Raw genomic sequence first — 21,433 nt, forward strand, 5'->3', positions numbered from 1 at the left:
TAGGCGTTTTCTGGGGACATGTGGCCTGTGTGTTAGACGGCGCTGACTTTGTCACCTGTGATGTATGAGAATATTTTAAAGAAAAAGTCATTCCTTTCCTTGGCATTTGTTTTCCTAAAACACATTGGCAAAGACGTATGGTGATTAATAACTGTATAATAGAATAAAAGTTGATGCTTAATAGATGCATTTTTTTAAATCTCCTTACTTCAGGCCAGAAAAGGCAAAGTGATGGAAATGGTGGATCACTAGCGAAAAAACAAAAGCGTCCCCCAAAGCGAACAAGTGCTACCATCAAAAATGAAAAGAATGGAGCAGGTAGGCACCTTCTTACTGTTTGCCTCAGTACAAAGGACACTGGCCTTTTCATTCATTCCAAGTGTTTCTTTCAGAGTGTAGATGTCACATTTCAGGATGATTAATTTGCCATTGCTGTATGTATGTATTTAGTTTTCCTTTTATTTTTAATTTAGTTCTGTAGTTCACATTTTTAAGTATTGAAGTCACTGAAATTATATTGTCAGCTTCCTCTTTCTACTTTTTTTTTCCTAATAATTTACTATTACCTAAACATGTCCCTCAGAAATATTAAATGAAGGTAATAATTTTATAGGAGTTTTGTTTATCCCATTAAATTTGAATTTTTGAATGAGGATTTTTAACTTTCATTAGTAGAGCTAGTTTCTAGATCAACAGGATTACAATAATTTTTCATGTATAAGGAAATTATTCACGTGAATGAGTCCTATACATATTGTGAGTGAATTCTTGTGAAATAGGAGTCATTTTCCTGATATTATACTTTTTAAATGATCAGAACATATTTATTCTCTCCAAAGTTGTAGTTTTGGAGAAGGGTGATTCAAATATTTCACTTTTGATAATAGAGGTGATTGAATAACATACTAAAAAATATGTTGGAATATAAACAAAAACTTGAAGTTCTTAAAAAATAGCTTTTGTGTGAAGAAAAAGCTGTAACTTTAGAGATTTAATTTTTTTCTGTCTTGTTTTAGAGTGTAGGTCCAAGCCTTATTGAAACACTTTTTGGGATTATTTTATTATATTAATGATTAAAATGAGTGCATTACTGACTACAGCTTTTTGTTATACAGAGGTTTTCATTGCATTTGACCTGTAGTAATTTAAAGCAAAGATGTTACTTATTCTGATACCTTTCATGCATTTCTAGCCATTAAGAAATCTTTGCAATGTTATTATATTTCAGTGTGTGCTAGGACTGGGGAAAGTAGGATATTCTAATGTCTGTGATGATTTAGTGTACTTCTTTTGGTAGCCTACTTACTCCCAGGAAGTAGCATTGAGAAAATAGCATATTATTCCAGAGAATATATAACATTTTGTTTATTTCCACGTACATAGCTAGATACAAGTTTTTTAAATGTTATTGGGAAATACTTTTATTTAGTGTTTCAGAAAGACTTTAGAAAAGGGGTTAAAAGAATGAAAAATGTTACTGTTACTATTGATAACATAGATTAATAAAACATAATGAAAACTTCATCGAGTGTTTGTATAACCACTCTAAACTGTAAAACAAAGCACCGTTTTATCTCCTTGCCAGTTAGATGCTATGTCATTTTAAAATTAAATTTCATAATTCAAATCCTATTTTATTTTTTTTACTTGAGGAAAGAGCTACTTTTGACCTTCATTCAATGACCCCATTAATTCACTGTCCATTTTTCCTATCTCTGCTTTGAACACGAGATACTGTCAGCAGCCTTTCATGGAATTCTTTCTCTTGTTATAGGACAAAGCAGTGATAGTGAAGATCTTCCTGTCCCAGACAGTACAAGTAAATGCACACCAATAAAACATATACACGTGGCAAAGCCCCCAAAGCTTGCTCGATCTCCAGCAAGAATGATGTCGCCTCACATTAAAGATGGAGACAAGGACAAACACCGAGACAAGCATCAAAATTCATCCCCTAGAGCATATAAGTGGAGTTTTCAACTTAGTAAGAAACATTTTAAAAACATTCGTCCAAGCATCTTAGCAAATTCAGTAATGTAGTTCTCTTGTGAAGTCCTTATTTATGAACCGAAGAGCTTCTGCCTTTCTGTATGTGCTTTATTATATTAAAAAAAAAAATAGTGACTTAAAGATGAACCTAGAAATGAGACAGATGATTCATACATACATTCGTACATAACTGAAAAATCCAAGCATGCCATTTTTGTGAACTGGGCAATAATAGACCATAAGAGGCAGTGTAATAATGGTGGATAATTGGTTGACCTCAGGCAGGGAGACTTGGGTTCAATTCCTGCTACTGATAAATACTGGCTGGGGGAGTGACCCTTGATATCCTAGGCCATGCTGAGACTATAAGTTCCTTATCTATATGGTTAGAAGGCATTTCCTTCCTTGGAAGACCCCTATACTGATGAAATCATCAATCTAGACCAAAAAATACATAACAATGATAATCTGCTAGTTGTTTTGATTGAGGATGGAAAATTCATAAATTTGTTAATTATTCTGTGTTCATGGTTATTGGTGTAAGTTTACTATAATCATTTTTAGTGACTTACATGGCATTTGTTCCAACTGCTGAATTGAATTATTAATAGAAGCGTCTTTTCTCTAGTAAACTGTTTTTCTTCTCAGGAACATTTTCTTTTCTTTTTTTCTAGATGAACTAGACAATATGAACAGTACAGAGAGGATCTCTTTTCTACAAGAAAAATTGCAGGAAATAAGGAAATATTATATGTCATTGAAGTCAGAAGTAGCAACTATAGACAGAAGGAGAAAAAGATTAAAAAAGAAGGATAGAGAAGGTAATTTTTATCCAAAGTTATTCCTTTTATTGCCTTTCTAAATCATGTTATATTTGTAAAATAATCTTGGGTGGTGGCTTTAAAAAATCAGTAAACTTGAAACAAGTTGCCTTTCATTGTTGGTCAATTAATTTCTTGCTATTTTAGCCATTTTCTTGTGATTGTTGAAATGAATGGGTCATAAGCATGGATTCAGTGGAATAAGCCCCTTGAAAGCAACGTTTTTGGTAAACATTGAATTTTACAGCACTTAAGTATCTTCATGAAGGCAGGTTATTCATTAAGGAAAGAACTTCTTTTAAAATTCATTAACTACATAGTTTGTCAAGATAACTTTTATGGTGGTTACAAACATGAAGAAGATTCAGTCCTTTGCCCTCGAGGAGCCCAGTCTAGTATAAAAGATAAAGATCCCTGAACATAACTATATCATTCAATTCAACAGGCATTTATTAAGTGCCTGTTATGTGCAGATAGTACTAGACCCTAGAATTACAGTGACAAAATGAGGGAAAAGATCTCGCCCTCAAGGAACCCATGGTCTGAGGGGGCTATAGTATGTATGCAGATAAGTATGTATGTGATAATTTGAGGAGAAGGAAGAGAGTACTAACAAGGGAATCAGGAAAGTTTGCTATAGAACTTACCATAGGAGCTGAGCTTCAAGGATACTAGGGTTTCTAAGAGGCAAGGGTGAAGAGGAAGAATTTTGCAGATGTGGGGGACAGCTTGTACATGGGAGCTGGAGTGAAGTGCACAGTTGAGCAAATTAAATAATGAAACGCTTTTGTATATATTAAATACAGTGTAATTACATGGAGTTCTAGCAATATGTCTGCTTTCCAAGGACCAGCTAAGTACAAAGAAGCTCATCACTAGTCAGTGGGCTGTTTGGTGACAAATTCTTTGACCAGCAGCCCATGAAACAAAAATACAAAATGACGTCCGGTCCTTCAGTGCTCACTTCCATTCTTACAGTGATATTGACGGCAATGTCAGAAAAGAGCCAAAAGGCACCAAATCATACAGATTTTAAACTGTAAATATGAATACAGCTGTTGCTACCCTGTGTATGATCCTTGTCTGGGGACCAAGGCTTAGGCACACTTTTGGAAAAAATGGATCATATAAATCTTGCCATTCTCTCAGTAAATGAAACTAGAAGGTAAAAGGAAGTTTCATATAAATGGAAGGATGACAACAGGCTCCCCTTGGAGAAGGAGATAAAGGAATTGACTTTATTCTGTATTCAAAGACAGCAAGAAACATCATTTTGTGGGACATTTGGTCCTATGATACTGTAATATTTGTGATAACTATTTGCAAAAAGACTGTCATGAATGTAATTGTAACTTATGCATCAACATTTTTTGTGGGAATGAGTTAGAGAATTTCTACAAAGAATTAAATAAAATCCTGTAGATTCGATCAAAATATACTTTGCCTGCTTGGTAACTTTGATGCCAAATTAGGTAGGACAGCAAAATTACATTGAAAGATACAGTTCAGGAATAAGAAACATGTGAGGCCAAAGACTTGTGGACTACTCGGAAGCCTCCTACCTATATATCAAGAATACTTCCTTCAAGAAAAGAGATTGGGCACAGTAGATACAGTGAGCACCAGATAATGTCACAAAAAACCAAAATTTTATTTTAACTGACAGGATATTACTCATTACTGATGTAGGAGTCATTCCTAAATCAGTTGTCTGTTTATAGTGTAATCACCAACTTCTTAGAGCACAGTTCAGAATTAATTTGAAAAACTAGAAGAATTAAAACAGGAAAAAGATATAGCATGCTATTAAAATATCCTCAGCTTGACTTGTTTTAAAAACTTAATAATTAAAAGTTCAAGTTGGATGGAGGAATAGCTATGGACTCCACATGATTCACGATTTCTTAAAGAAGTTTAAACAAAAAAAGAGAAAAGGGGCAGCTAGGTGGCACAGTGGATAGAGCACCAGCACTGGAATCAGGAGGACCTGAGTTCAAATCTGCCCTCAGACACTTAACACTTACTAGCTGTGTGACCCTGGGCAAGCTACTTAACCCCAACCGCCTAAGCAAAAACAAAACAAAACCAAAAATGTATTGGAGACCGGAGGAAGTTTAAAAATACATTGTTAACAGACTCAAAGTCATCCTGAGAACATTTAGAAGTCTATCTAGAAGGACAATGACTAAAAAGGAAAAGATTTGCGAAGATTTTTATAACCTACTCTTGTCACCTTCAGGGACAGTGGAGCTACCAGCATTTAGATTCAACATCACAGTTCTAAGGTTTGCTAAAGAAGAAAGTGGAAATGAAATTTTTCTAAAAAATAATGGCAAAAACAGCTAGACTAGACCAAGTATTGAAAGGGAGATCATCCTGGAGGTGATATAATTTCTTTTTTTTTTTTTTTTTGCTTAGGCAGTTGGGGTTAAGTGACTTGCCCAGGGTCACACAGCTAATAAGTGTCAAGTGTTTGGTCTGAGGCCGTATTTGAACTCAGGTCCTCCTGACTTCAGGGCTGGTGCTCTATCCACTGCGCCACCTAGCTGCCCTGAGGTGATATAATTTCGAGTTCATTTGAGGGATGGATACCCAGATTATCTGAAAGAGGAAAAATAAAGTTGGAGATAATAGGGAGCCAGTGAAGTTTATTGAGTAAGGGGGTGACATGATTAGACTTGCACATTTGAAAGATCACTTTGACAGCTGAGTGGAGGATGGACTGTATTGGGGAGAGAATTGAAGCAGGAAGAGTAACCAAAAGGCTGTTTTAATAGTCCAAGTATGAAGGCCTACTCCAGGTTGGTGGCAATGTCAAAAGAGAGAAAGGACATATATGACATGTGTTACAGAGATAGAATTGTTAAGACTTGGTAACTGATTGCATATGAAGGATGAGAAAGAGTGAGGAGTTATCCTGACACCTGGGTTGGTAGCCTGGTTAACTAGAAGGATGGTAGTGCCCTCAGCAATAATAGGGAAGTTGTGTTATGTTTAGGGGGGAGGAGGGTGTCCAGTTTTGGACATGCAGAGTTTGAGATATTTATGGAACATCTAGTTCTAGATGTCTGAAAGACAATTGGAGATGTGAGACTAGAGGATGGGAGAGAGATCAGAGTGGGACAAATAGATCTGAGAATCATCCGCATAGGGATGAGAATTGAATTCATCGGAGCTGACAATAATCACTAAATGAAATAGTACAGAGGCCAAATACAGAACGTTGGGTGACACCCCTAGTTAACAGGGTATCACTTGGCTGAAGATCCAACCAAGAAGACTGAGAAGGAACTGTTAGAAAGGAGAAGAACCAGGAAAAAAAGCAACTAAGAATATAAATAACTATCAACCCACATACCTACTTTCCCATACCTCTGTGATTTTTATGAAAATAATATTTTTATACATAGAGGGCATGCTTGCTAAAGGTGATCAGAAGGGGGCTGGCAAGTTTTTGCAAGTAATATTCTACAGCAGACTCCATCTTTACAATGACCCAGAACCACAGAATCTGAGATTTGAAAGGGGAGCATAGCAGCCGTCTAGTGTAACCCATACCTGAAAGGAATGCCCACTTTGACATACTTGACAATTAGTATTCTAGCCGCTGCTTGAAGATTTCCAAGGAGTAGAAGCCTGACCCCTCCCAAGGCAGTATAAAACTCCATTTTTGTGTAATTTTAATTTTTAGGAATTTTTTTTCCTGACATCAAGCCTAAGTCTGCCTCTCTACAACTTTTTCCCTTTGTTCCTGGGTCTGCTTCTGTGGCCAAAAAGAACAAATGTAATCCATCCTCCATGTGATGATCCTTCATATACTTAAAGGAGCACTATCATATTCCCCCTGCATCTTCTCTTCTTGCGGCTAAGCATCTCCATCAGTTTCTTCAGCTAGTCGTCATGTGGCTTTGACTCAAGGTCTTTCACCATCCTAGTTAGTGCACAGTTGACTGAAAGGTGTAGAACATACAAGATGTCACTTTTTTTTTGATTGAGTAGAGCAGTGTCCTCCTTTAAAGGCTCTTCTCCAATTAATTGAGTTCCATGCATATATCAGAATCGCTCAGGATTCTGAAGGTGAAAAATAGAGATAACTTTGACCTTCAGATTATTGATAATCAAATGAGCCATAAAACAGGGAGATATATGATTGCCAAAGGTGATTATCACTATCATAGAAGATATTCAGCACAGAGTTCGAATGAAAGAGAGATTCCTCATAGAAGGTGAGGTCCTCCAGATGCTCCTGTTTTTGAATAGCATTTTGATGATTTCATCAAGTCACAGAACACTACAGAAACTCCTTATTGAGATACATAATTACACAAGAGTTTCAAGTGTGTGAAAAATGTTTTTTAGACCACAGTATACAGGTGGGTGAACAATCCATAGAGCTCTCCCTTCATTTTTTTGTGTTGTGGACAAATGTTACAAATGGATAGTGATCTAGGCTCAGAATTCAACATTTAGATGAGAATGAACTATACTAACTTTGAAAAATTGAATAGTTCCTTTAATTACTCTTTGTTTCTCATGGAAAGAAAGGCCTGTTTTTTATCCTGCCAGTCATTTTGTATGGAAGCCATGGAACACCAGTCTCCAAAGATATGAGATTGAGGATTACTCAAAGGGCAATGAATAGGGCATAGTGAATATGGTAATATTAAAACATATTCCACACAGTGAATTATGCAAGAGAAGTAATATAAAGAACATCATCAGAGGACATGTATGCCAGGGGGAAGAAAATGGACTTGGTAACATAATGAGAATGAGAGGGAAGTGATGTACATATTCACACATACTAATGTATATTACCCATATTAATGAGATCACAGGCCTATTGGAGTATAGCTATATAGCTGTCATATGAATAGTGATCAGCACCACGAATGGTAGAAACTAAGAGTTAAGATGAAGGAAAGTCAACTCTGACTGGCCAAGGAAATTCTTCCTGGGAAGATGGGGCTTTTGAAGTGGGCTGCAAAGGATGTGTAGAATTTCAGCAGTCCAAAGAGATAACATAAGCAACAGCAAAGAGGAAGGAAAAAAGGAGTGTAAAAGGAACAGTGTGGTGGAAATTGAAGAATACCATTATGTGGCATTTCTTACTACCTTTTTGGAACAATTTTTAACTAATTGACCCTGTTCCTACAAGCAACCAATGTTATCAAATAGAGCCAAAAAAAATCTTCCTAGCACTTTTACCACTTTCTTGTAGCATCTTATTATGTTTTTACACAAGGCATTTTCCAACCAAAATCCAAACACCCCCACTTATGAAATACATTCTCTAAAAATTTAAGCAAAGTCACCACATATGCCACATTTTTAAAAGCTCTTATTGGTTGAAGTGTTTTATGTGTTCAGAAATTTGTTTTTAACTTAGCATCTATAAATTTTCTTTGTATGTTGTTTTAAGTTTCTCGTTTTTATTCCCCAGTGTCTCATGCAGGGGCCTCCATGTCATCTGCTTCGTCAGACACTGGAATGAGTCCATCATCATCATCTCCCCCACAAAACGTGCTTGCTGTAGAATGCAGGTGATAAATACTTTCTCTGCCTTCCCAGCAGTTTGCTGCCATGGACATAAATCCTTAAACCCTGAAATACAACCACAGAAAGCACTCAACTGGTTTAACATTGCCAAGTATATCTTGTACACTTTTCCACTGCTGGATTGTATCGGTTTCCTCCCCCTCCCTTTTTTTTTTTGTTTTTGTTTTTTTCTTTCTGTTGCAAAAAAAGAAAAATAAGCTGATTGATAATTGAAGGTTAGGCAATCTGTCATATTTGTCGTCATTTTCCCCCTTAATATTTGTTTGTGTTTTTGTTGATACAGAGAAAGGGCACTTAGCAAATTTGGATTGTCTAACAAAGTTTTCAGGTGTTACATAGAAATCATAGACAAGCAAGTGCACACAACAAACATCAAAATACTATCCAGCTGAATAGTTACTGCTGCACTTTCACCAAGGTGTATTTAATTCTTGGTGAGTAGTTTTTTTTTTTTCTGTTTTGTTTTTGTTTTTGTTTTTTGGTTCTTTTGTGTGGAAGCACTTGCTATACAGAACTGCCAAAGTATGTGTTCAGCAGTGTGCCCAGTTTTAAAGGTGTAAATGGGACAAAATAAATTGTGAAAGGAAGTGTAGTTGACTGAAAACTACCGTTGTAATAAGTCTTCCACTTTTTATAGGATTTTTGAGCACACAATTATGCAAATATTTTAATGTTTATTAATGTTTACAGTGGAATTGTGAATAAGTTTTCAGTGGACTATCTTACTCCTTGACAAAAATATTTTGTCTTTTTTCTATGTAATTTCAGAGTTTTTATTTTGTTACAAAAAGACAAAAATGAAATATATAACAACAATGAAGTTATTTAACAAGATTTCTAAAGCTGAAATTTTTGTGTAAAATAAGGTATTATCTTGCAACTTGTTAAATATATTTATTCAGACATTGGATGTTGTATTTTTATGTATTTTTTAAAATATTAATAAAATTGAAAAAAATTAAATTCTAGGTTAGTTCGCTCTTTCGATTAAACATAACTCTCAGCTGTAACTCTTACAGGAGGTTGTATCCAGTAGCCTTGCCTGTATATGAAGTGGGTCTGTCTCTTAAATCTTCATCAGTATAGAACTGTAATCGGGCATCTGGATTATTAAAATATGTCCTTGTTTGGAAACTTTGGCAGTCCTAGTACTTAAACTGTTTTGAGGATCAAATTTTTTTGGTTGCCCTTAAGATGCTATGTCACAGTGTTTATGTTTGCTATACTGCCGAATGAATTTATATCTCCCGAAGTTGAGATGCAACAATAAAGTAAAGCAACTATGTATGCTCTGTTTGTGGATTGTGCCACAGACTGATACATTTTGTAAATAATGCTTCCAAAACCATGTATTTAAAACAGTTTGCATATACATTATGTATAAAAGTGATTTTTTTATCAATTTTTTTATTCATGTTTGTACATTGAAAGGGGGTTTTTTAACCCCCTTTTCTGTGTTTAATATGCTGTAGAGTAATAACATAGATGCTCTAGACTGTATATCAGGATATTATGATTCACAGCAACAGAAAGTCAGAGCTAAACACTAGTGATGGGGTAGCATTACTAAAATCGTTGTTTCTTGAAATTTCTTTCATCTTACCACATTGTGAACTTGTGATTCAGATTCCATTTTCGCAGAGAATTAAAAACAAAAAATACTCTTGTAAAATGCACTTTTCTGTCTTTTATTTAGCAAAGCAGAAGTATTTCAATGTAAAATTGGAGCTCAGTGGGCAGCATTAATAAAGGCTATGTTTTAAACATAGGCTTTACATTTTCAGTTTTCATTAAATTATTAATTACTCTTAAGTACCAGTAATTTACACTTGAGAAATCAAAATTTAGAAAGTGAAAGGTTTTTTTTACATTAATTTAAAATCTTCCTTAAAACAAATAAAAACATTTACATTTTATATGTAAAAATGAAGAATAGATCATATCAGTTGGGAATTAGAAGCTAACTGTGAATTGTAGTTTACAAAATACTTTGTCAATCTTGTTCACTAACAAGATTGATATCTTAAATATATCCGAACATAAATACTAAATTTCTGACAAAATTGGAAATATCTAAAAGTATTTAAGCAGTTATATAATCATTGTTCTTTTACAAGGTAGGCATTGAAAACCACCTTTATATTCTTGCTCAACCGATCAGTAATATTTCTGCTATCTACTCCACCATCAACTTCATAACACTCAGCAAGAATGATGGTCATTTTGAGATTTTTTTTAACATAGAAAGCTATTATTTAAGGATGACTGGTACCAGAAAAACACAGAAGTGAATAAACTTAAAATGGGAACCAGAATTTCATAGGAAATATGAGGGTGGGGTGGGGTTTTGCAGTTTGATTGAGACTTTATCTTGAAAAATGAAGCTAAAATTAGGAAAATAAATTTTTATTTTCTTAATTTAGGTTATAATTACCATTATGTATTAATTCTTTGAAGAAAGAATGAATCAGGTATTAAGCTTTTGGGCATAATTTTATTATTATCATGGTATGCATGATATCCTTTAGTCCGAAGAGATCATAAAATATTGGAGAGTTTAATCAGTTTCCTGAAGGGTCTCTTAATACTTTGATACTCATTAGATTCTCTTTTGGAGATGTTAACAGAAAAGAGATGAATGAGGACAGATACTAACATTCAGCATGCACAGGGGTCCTGGGGAATCTAATTTTATGAATGGATCTTCTCATTAGTGAAAGTTTTTGTGTTATGACAGCTTTTGTTTCTTTGCATTAGAGATGTCAGACTCAAATAGAAACGTGGGCTACACATTGATTGAGAAAACCTTAAATTAACATCATACATGTTTTATTGTGTTTTTGTCTTGTCAGATGTTTCCCAGTTACATTTTGATCTGGTTCCCCCTAAGGAGTTTTGGCTGTGAGTTTGACACCTCTGCCCTACATAGCCAGCAACCTCCAAGGCCTTTAGCCCCAAGTTAACTCTGTAATATAAGTTGCAGAACTATTGCTGATCTGCATTGGTAGACAAACTTTCTTCACCAGAAGTGAAATCATGGTCAAATCAAAGCCAAAAAAGTATAACCTCATAGTTCTAGGAATAGTGAATACCCATATATTGGGGACCCCCTATGTGTATGTATATATATATCTCTACACAGCTGTGTATTTACATACACACAATGCTTATGTAACTGCTTGAATAATTTAGAAATTTTCTCTTTTGCCATATATTTAAAAGGGAGGGCTATGAAGGAACTCTAGATGTTGGGACTTGTTTTCCTGGACTTAACCATTTCAGTCCTGTTAGAATCTCTTCTGCCAGTGAAAGATCACCGACTGTTTTTCAGCTTAGAGCCAGAAAGCACTGCCTGGGGCCCTGGGACAAGACTGACTTTGCCAGGGTCACCCCTCCAGGATGTGTTTGAAGAGAGAACTGAAGCCAGGTCTTTGTGACTTCAAGGTCGTCTCCCTTTCTCTTGTGCCGCAGTACTACTCCGCTAATGCCACATCTTTCATAGGAAAGACTGTTAAGGAAACCTACGGAATGGTAGCGTTTTTTAGTCTAGAATTGTCCTGTTATTTGGCTCATTTCTGTCCATGGTTGCATCTGTCTTAGATGGGAGATTGAACTAATTTTGAAAGCTTGTGTAGAATTACAAGTCAAAGAATCAGAATTTTTGAGTTAAAAAGGTCTTGGAGATCATCTATATTCCAACTTCCTCAAATTTATATAGCAATTTGTTTACTTAGTATTTTCTGCATTACAGACAATGTGTGGAAGGTAATGCAAATGTTATCATCATTGTAAAAATGCAGAAAACCAGCTGCAGTGGGAAAATGGCACAGTCGTTAAATGTCTAGGAAATGGCTGAACTGAGACCAGAACCTGGGTCATCTGACTTCGAGGCCCCTGTTCTCTCCACCACTTTGTACCACCATTCACTTACTTCCTCTTCCATTGTTTGTATTCAGCTCTGTGTAATCTGGTCAAGAGCCCTAAGGTTTCGTGCCTTTAAACCAGAAGTGTCCAGTGCAACCACAACACTTCCAAATGTGTCCAGAACCAGATCAAAATGTAATTGGTAAATACTTAAAATAAAAATCCAGGGGCAGCTAGGTGGCGCAGTAGATAGCATACAGGCCCAGGATTCAGGAGGACCTGAGTTCAAATCTGTCCTCAGACACATAACACTTAACTAGCTGTGTGACCCTGGGCAAGTCACTTAACTCCATTGCCCAAGCAAAAACAACAACAACAAAAAATAAAAATCCAATAAAACATTGACAGTGTTAATATATGATTTTCTAAGTCAATATGCAGCCTGCAGGGATCCTTACCTCAGGTTAAGTGGCCCCCAGTTTCTATTTTGCATTTGGTACCACAGCTTTAGACAGTGCTGTTCAACAGTAAATAGGGGAAAAGAGTCTCATTTCACCTTCATTAATGGTCAGGTGACACTTCCTCATGTTAGGACCCTGAGGCACTGGCACTACGCTAGGCAGTGGAGATTCAAAGACAAAGAAACAAAAAAGAAATGGTCCTTACTCTTAAGGAATGTCATCTTTGGTGGGGAAGTCAAATACACAGTATTCACAGGTAAGATACAAAGGATTAAGTAATTTCAGGAGGGACAGCGCACTTCTAACCGGAGGCGTCAGGAAAGGCCTCTTTGGGGAGCTAGCATCTGAGCTGAATCTTTAAGAGAGGGATCGGAAGAGGCAGAAGTGAGAAGGGAGTATAGTCCATTCCCTCCAGCTATGGAGGAGAGCAAGGAGTCAGGAGATGAACTTCTTTAAGTTTGAAGAAGTAAGACTTTGGCTAGAATATAGAGGGCCTCAAAGAAAGTACTCGAAACATCTAGAAAGGTGGACTGTAGTGTTAAATGTCCAACAGAGGAGTTTGTATCTGACTCCAGAGCTACCAGGGAACCACCGGATATTCCTGAGCTGGAGACCCATATGGTTGAACTTGAACTTTAGAAAGATGAGATTGGCAACGATAAAAGATGGATCGGAAAAGGGAGACAGGAAATAGGAAGCTCAGTTGAGAGTCTCTCCAGGCGTCCAGGCAAGTAGTTAGGAGGTCCTGAAAGAATGAGGGGAGAAAGATCAGGTGCAAGAGACTGTGAAGGAGGAATGACCCTAGGGTCACAGGTGTAGAGGTGGAAGAGGCCTCAGAGGCCATCTATTCTAACTTCTTCTTTGACAGAAAAGGAATTAAAGCCAGAGGCTGTGACTTGCCCAAGGTCACACAGGCATTAATAAATAGAGCTATTTTCTCTGACTTCACATTCATTGCCCTTTCCATGGGTCTGTCAAATGCAGAAAGAAGAATGATGACCAAAAACAAAGCCATCAAAGGGAATGAGCTGCTGGAGAGGATGCAAATGATGCAAGTTCTGTTACAAGATATGAAGAATCCAGAAATTCTAAATGTTAATGCTTTACTCTCAACTCTAGCTTCTGTTAGGCACTTTTGTCAGAGGCACATCACCTGGATCTTCAGTAAGGGGATATACTGTTGTTACACAAGGGGAGTTATTTCTCTTTGAATTAGTATAACCGTGTCACCTATTAAAGGAGCTTCGGCGGTTCCATCTTACCTCTGGGATAAAATACAAACTCAGGCTTTTTTAAAGCCTTTTACAATCTGGCTCCAACCAATCTTTTTCTTCTTTAAAAAACTTCAGTTTTTAAAAAAGTTTGTATTGATGGCTTCCCTTAACAAATTTTCCCTCAACAAAGAAAAAAACAGTTAAGCAAAACCAACCAACACAGTGACCTTGTATGACAATATTATAACCACACCCATGGTCTCTCACCTGACTCCAATAAAAGGAGGCAAGTTCACTTCCTCATGTCTTCTCTGGGTCTCTTGATTAGTCATAATCCTGAACGCTGTTACATAGTGTTTGGCTTCATTTTATTCTTATTTACGTTTTTAACCTTTGTACACTGACCACATTGCTATGTTGCCAACTGGCCAACTTGACATATGGTTTGCACCAACAAACAGTCTCCCTCTTTATCCCCGCCTTTTAGAATTCCTAGCACCGTTCAAGGTGCCCCCGAAGTACTACCTCCACCTGGCGCATTCCTACTTTCCCCACGTGCTGGTGCTTTTTCTGCTCCCCTAACCCCTCCAAATATTATGTTGTGTTTCCTTTGTGTATGTTTCGTATTTATGTGTCCTTGTGACTCCTCCACCCGGCCCCTGTATAATGGAAGGTCCTTTAGGATACAGACTGTTTTCATTTTTTGTCTTTGTATCCCAAGTGCCTAGCACTGTGCCTGGCACACAGTAGACACTTGCTGAGTTTCACTTGAGTCTAGTGTTGTAGAAAAAATCCTGAATGATGAATCAATGCTTCCTTCTCAATGGATGGGGGAGGGGCTGGAGGAAGAGAAGTGGGGACTCAAAATTTTAAAAAATTAATATTAAAGTATAACTATTTTTAAAAATAAAATGTTACTGTCTAGCTCAAGAATATCTAATGGTTCCCTGGTATCTCTGGATATTTAAAAAAAAAGTAACTGAAAAAAAAATAAGGAATCAAGAGATCTTGTTTGTAGTTCCAACTCTGCTGCTATCTTGCTCTATGATCTTGAGCAAATTTCTTAAACTTTCTGGCCCTTAAATCTTCAATCTTGTGTGAATTTGATCAAGCACAGAAATTCAGGTTAGCTCCATAACCATCTCACTTTCACTCATTGAGCAGGAACATAAAAGTGCTCTTAGTCAAAGCTGCTATATGCAAATCCAAGAAGTATTAAAGAGCATTCAGCTTTCTATTTCTGTCTTCCATTACCTTCATATTTCATCTGCTTTCCAATTCTTTATCTTCCTTGTCCTAACTGAAGATTAATATACCTTATTTGTACTTAGTGCCTCTGAAGACCATGATGATTCTTCCGGAAATTTATTTTAAATTATGGAAACCTATTGATGTGGGTTATGGATCTTATTTACAATTAGTGTAATTTTTGCAACTGGTATCATCATTAACCATCAACATTGGTTAGTCCATTGAAACCACATTGAACAACATATATTGGACCTTTTGTTGGCAGTCCATTATTGGCTATGTGGGATAAAATAATAATGATGATGATAGCATTTATTTAGAGCTTTAAGGTTTGCAAAGCACTTGGCACACACTTCATTTGTTTCTCATAATAACCCAATGAGGTAAATGCTATTATTATCTCCATTTTACAGATGAGAAAATTGAAGCTGAGAAAGGTTAAAAAGAGGTCACCCGGTGTCTCCTGACTCTAAGTCCAACACTATCCATTGTGTCACCAACTGCCCCATAAAAGAAAAGGATGTGGAAAGGGAAGTGCCACCAATTGAGGGTTAATATTTTATCAAACATCAAGGAAATGTAACAACTAAACCTTGAGAGGCCTAGGAAAGAGAGAGATAAGAAAACAACTAGGTCAGCTGCTCATAAGATAACGTGCAAAATAGTTCTATTTAGAGACACCTTCCTGAAACACAAACACCTTAACTCATAGGTCGGATATGGTTTGGAACACCCAGATAAGCAACCAATCAATATACTACATTGCTAATAAATGGAATGCAGGATGATAACAATAAACATAGCAGTGAAAAAAGAGATATTAATTCAGGTCAATTTAGGCATAGTTAGCACACAGATGAGGCTTCCTTGGCAATTATTTTAGGTTTGAATGTGTTTGAATGGCCACGGTTGTATTTTTTAGGAAAAAGTGATGGTTATATTATGTTAGTTTTCTCTGAACTAGGACTGATACTCCTAAGTAGACTAGTGGGGGAAGGGCACAAAGTGTTCTACAGATGTTAGTTATTTGGAAAAGCGTGGTCATACTAGAGCTTTCTTTGAGGAAACTAGTAAAATCTAATTATATCCTAGGTTTTTTGAATGTCCATGTGGAGCCAGAGGAGGTACTAAGATATACATTGCCACACCATAAAACTGAATATGGGCTTGAGTTGATGAGATTGCAACTAATAGCAGTAATTCTGTCATTAAAAATAAAATTATTTCTTAAAGATCTGCACTTGGTGGTTGTGTTTATTTTAGGTTATGTCAGATTATTCTGGTAATAGCTGCTAGCCTGTTTTATTTGAACAAATTGAAAAAAATAATCTCACAGCCATGACAAAAATGTGTGGTATGAATCTGGTACTATTCATACATCCACAGTTCAAGGCTATGGTTCTCATAAATTAATCGAAAAATATTTGTAAAGAACTTACTAAATGCAGGCCACTATGCTAGGTGCTGTGGATACACCTACAAATAGAAATAGTCCTTGCCCTCAATGAACTTATACAGGTTGTCAAGAAAGGGTGTAGTTTTAAGCAAAAGTATACTACTAGGAGAACACAATATGTTCACAGATAAAAAATGAATACAGTAATTTCTTCGGGATACTAACCACTTTTTTGGGGGGGCAACACTTTCACCAATGGAGATCATAAGGCACAAATGGGAGAAAAGTATGGCGAGCAAATTGACTTCAAGATAACCTGAGAAATAAGGGGAAAAAACAAGAAATGAGAAAAGTGTGAAAAGAGACTAGTTGCCAGAAAATATGGACCCAGTTATGGTTATGCCATTCATCATTTTATCTGACATCTCTCACCTCTTAGCAAAGAAGTGATATATAAATTAGAGGTGCAGAATGGCACATGCCATTTCAGACAGGACCATTCTTTGTTTTGCTTGACTACATATAGTGGTTACAAGGGAGAGATTCTATTTGTTTGGGAGAGTGGTACAGTGAATTAATAGGTAGTGATAGAAATATAAAAAATACACCATTTAAACATTAAAAATACCCTGAAGAAAAGTACAATGAGGGATAAAACCAAATAGAGCAATTTTGTTACTACCCTGCTAAATTTAAAATTAAAGAAACCAGGTGCCACCAAAGTTCATGGTATCTTACACAATCCTCTTTCTTGTTTTTTTGGTAAACTGAAATTTATGTTGGTTGATAATTTAGTTCATAATGAAAAGGAAAACAAAATAAAAACAATAATAATCTTTTGTGACCTTGAGCAAGTTAACTTCCCAGGACCTTGGTTACCTCATCTCTTAAATCATGGGTTTTGCACGAGATGGTTCTCTAAGATTCAAAGAGTTATGTGACTCTAGGTAAAGGAGGATCAGTTGTATACTTGGTTGAGGGAAAAAGGAACCATTGTAAAGTTCTCAAAGTAATGGAAACAGCATTTAGATAACTTATTCTAACATCTGTATTTGATATGGATAGGAAAGGAGAGAGTGTGACAGGAAGATCTCTGTGCAGTTAGGTGACTCCTCAAACTACATATGCAGTCCTAATCTCTTGAGCTCCAGTCCCAAATCACCAATTCCTGCTAGTCAACTCCACAGGAATGTCCCATATACATCTCAAATTCAAGATCTTTGAGGGCAGGGACTGTTTCCCTTTTGTTTTTGGAGTCCCAAGCACTTAGCGCAGGGCCTGGCACCTAGCCAATGCTCAATAAATGCTTGTTGATCGATTCTCCCTGAACCTACCCTCTCAAGAAAGAATCATTCTCTCCAATTGCCTCACCAAACAGAAAAAAAAAGGAAAGAAAGAATTCCCTCTATACTTCCCTAATTCTGTTGAAGGCTTAACCCTCCTTCCAATTATCTGGGTTTGCCACCTTGCAGTCATTCTCAACCCTTTCCTTCAGTCCTTATATCCAATCAGTTACCAAGCAAATTTGTGTTACTTTAGATTTATATAGGTAATTTGAAAAGGAGAGGGGTGTGATTTTTCCTGTCATATTACTTCCAACACTTACCATTTAGAAATGCTTTCTAAATGAGTTAGTATTGTGGTAAATCAGCATGCCTACTAGGACAGGAACAAGAGTCCTTGGGTAAAGGTATACACAGATTTACTGAAGAATGTTCTCTCTACCATCTAAGGCCTCTGGGTGGCTAGAGACAGAGACTGCCACATCTATCTTGAGGGGGGACTTACCTAACTAAAGCACCATCTAAGGTCATGTCTTGCACTGAAGATCGTTCTCTAATTCTCCCTTTTATACACAATGGTCCCCAAATCTGAGGTGTGTTTAAAATGTTTCTTCAGTTTTCCTTGCTTCCCAGGGATTCTAAGACAGTGACTGGTGAAAGAGCAAGACATTATTTATTAGCATTGCTACCTGATGTACTTCTTGGGATCCTTGGGCATTATTATTAGTTGTAGGGGTAATGAAGGGAGAGAATAAATGAGGTAGAGTCTGACTCATTCCATGGTTAACTTTGAAAATTTATTGGTTCTGTTCGGATAGAGATAAGGCCTTGCCTTCATGACCTTCTGAATTCCAAGAAGCATCTCTAAATTTCCAACACACAGAGACTCATTTTCTTTTCATGGATGGCTTATAGTGGGTTTCACAAAGACACCATCAAGTTTGTTCATGGCCTGTATTTCTGATTTAATTCAACTCTCCTGAGCCAGTATCCAGACTTTTAAGCATATTACAGATGCATTTAACAGGTCAGGATTTTCTTAGGACTTTCAGTAAGTACTTCATACATTATGGTGTCTTGTATCTCCAAGGTGGACCAGCAGGCTAGAGGAAGAGGTGTAAAGATGAGAGTGTTTGTTAATTATGGAGCCAGCATTGTAGAGGGCAGAGGAGAAGGTTCAGGCACATCTGTAGTGGCACAGTGGTAGGATCGGATTGAGGTAGATGAGAATGAAGACAGCTGGCATTTGGGAGAGAGAGATTTGTTCTTCCCTGGCAAGGGGTTCAGTATCACTGGAATTTGGAAAGTAAAAGATGGTGGGATTTTGTTAACCACTGAGGAAACCATGAGTCCAGGCAGAGTATAAGTGGATCAGGAAAGGCCTGATGAGGAAGATGTGTTTTAACAGGGGTAAGGAACCTGTGGCCTCAAGGCCACATGTGGCTTCCTCAAGTGCAGTCCTTTGACTGAATCCAAACTTCACAGAACAAATCCCCTTAATAAGAGGATTTGTTCTATGAAACCTTGACTCAGTCAAAAGGCCGCACCCAAGGACCTAGAAGGTCACATGTGGCCTCGAAGGTGAAGGTTCCCCACCTCTGGATTAGGAAGTTTAAGGTTATCCCTTGAGGTTCTGACCTTGAGGTACATGATGATGATATGTCTTGACAGGCCTCAAGAAGCCTGCTTCATGACAAGGCGGAAGGAGGTGTATGGCAAGAAGACTGGGAGCCTGGTCAGGAGGCTGGACCGGCAACCTGTTGCTGTCCCTAGCGATCCTTCCATTTTCTGGCACTCACTGAGACCTGGCTCCCTATGGATGGCATTGTATGCCTGGTCACCCTCTCTATTGCTGGCAGTAGCTTCTCTCATCCTATCCTCCACATCTCCCAGTCAATGGTCATGGTGAATGAATACACGAAATCAGAAGACATCTCGCTTCCCATTACAACTTGCAGGATCTCCCTCTATTGCTGTTATTCACCAACCTCTCCTCCTCACCTGGGAGATATTATTTACCTTTCTTGTCTCCTCAACCTTCCCACAGAACCCTTTCTCCTCACTATTTTAACTAAGACACTCCTCCCCTGCTTCATTTAAAGAAAAAAAAATCAAGTTATTATCCATGAGCTTCTTTTTCTCTTCTTCTCATCTCATATTCCTCTGACCTCCACTATCTCCTCCCTCCCTGGCAGTATTGTGGTTTGGGGGGCTTCCAGAAGCCCAGTTAGAGGGCAAGAAATCATTTATCTCAACCTTACCTCAGGGGCAGGAGGGAGCAGGATCTGGTGGGGGAGAGGGGAAGTCCTCTGGAAGGAGGAAGGAGGATAAGTATCCCAGCCCTCCTCTGGGGAGCCATATGTGATCGATACATGTTAATTACTCTATATTTTGAATAAAGTTTCATTTTATGATTTTCTTCTTTAAGTTTATTTGCTTTTGTTCTGTTGTGCATATAACATTGATATATTTGCTAGCCATGCATACTTTTGTTTATTTGTGTATATGCTAAAATTCATATGTTGTTATTCTGTGGGACTACTAATGGTATTATTGCTTTACCGTTATGCATATTTTGCTAGGTGATGTGTAGAGTGGAGATGCTTACACATTTGTGTATGTGGTGGAATGTGTGTGTGTGCTTAGATGTGTATTGTGTATGCATTTTTTTTGTTGTTGTTTTCTGCTTTTTAGTGAGGCAATTGGGGTTAAGTGACTTGCCCAGGGTCACACAGCTAGTAAGTGTCATGTGTCTGAGGTCGAATTTGAACTCAGGTCCTGCTGACTCCAAGGCTAGAGCTCTATCTAGTGCCCACCTAGCTGCCCCATTGTGTATGCATTCTGGACACGGAATGGGGATAGTGTTCTGAGATAGAGGTGTCAAAAATGAAGCAGCCCACAACACTCCCCCAGTGTGGCTAGAACCAGATGAAAATATAACTGGGAAATACTTAAGAAAATTAATAAAAATGCAATAAAAGATTAACACTCCATTTTGAAACTGTCTATATGAGGCCCTCAGGAATACTTATGTATAGATTAGTGGCTCCGGTTTCTATTTGAGTTTGACAGCAGTGGGGACAGCAGTGGGAAGAGCTTGCTCAGCCTGTTAACCGGTGTTTATGCTGATTTAAACTGTGGCGGGGACGAGGAAGGGTCTTTAATAAAATGGTTGGTAACAGCACTATGTCCTCTCCTCCTCAGGACACTCTTGAGAACCAGAGAGACTGGGAAACAAAGGGACCCTGGTCCAGGACAGAGGTCTCATGTGGGGAACGTGACTCTGTAGCTTTGTTAGGTACAGAGGAGCGTCTGACTGTGGTGAGTATGGTCATATGTATGGGGTCAAGTCAACAATCATTTATTAAACACCTACTATACCAGGCACCTGTTGGGGGATACACCGAAAGGCAAATCTCTGGGGATACAAAGAAAGCCAAATGTGTAAACAAGGTATGTAAAGAATAAATTGGAGATAATCTCAGATAGAAGGTACTAAGATTAAGGGGGGGTCTAGAAAGTCTTGCAGAAGGTGAGATTTTAGCTAAGATTTAAAAGGAAGCCTGGGAAGCCAGGAGACTGAGATAGGGAGGAG

At 37.4% G+C, this 21,433-nt stretch overlaps 1 protein-coding gene across 2 annotated transcripts in view; it reads left to right on the plus strand.

Moving 5' to 3' along the window:
* Nucleotides 1-10,043, plus strand: part of ARID4A (AT-rich interaction domain 4A) — an 84,353-nt gene extending 74,310 nt beyond the window's left edge. For both annotated transcript variants that reach the window (XM_027842849.1, XM_027842850.1), the window contains exons 21-24: nucleotides 214-318; nucleotides 1,775-1,984; nucleotides 2,664-2,810; nucleotides 8,254-10,043. In XM_027842849.1, the coding sequence (XP_027698650.1) occupies nucleotides 214-318; nucleotides 1,775-1,984; nucleotides 2,664-2,810; nucleotides 8,254-8,357 (566 nt within the window). In that variant the 3' untranslated portion in view covers nucleotides 8,358-10,043. The remainder of the gene's footprint in view (nucleotides 1-213; nucleotides 319-1,774; nucleotides 1,985-2,663; nucleotides 2,811-8,253) is intronic.
* The last annotated feature ends 11,390 nt before the right edge of the window (nucleotides 10,044-21,433 follow it).

This window comes from Vombatus ursinus, unplaced genomic scaffold, assembly GCF_900497805.2.
Source record: "Vombatus ursinus unplaced genomic scaffold, bare-nosed wombat genome assembly UNPS02014893.1, whole genome shotgun sequence".
In the NCBI taxonomy this organism is placed as follows: Eukaryota; Metazoa; Chordata; class Mammalia; order Diprotodontia; family Vombatidae; genus Vombatus; species Vombatus ursinus.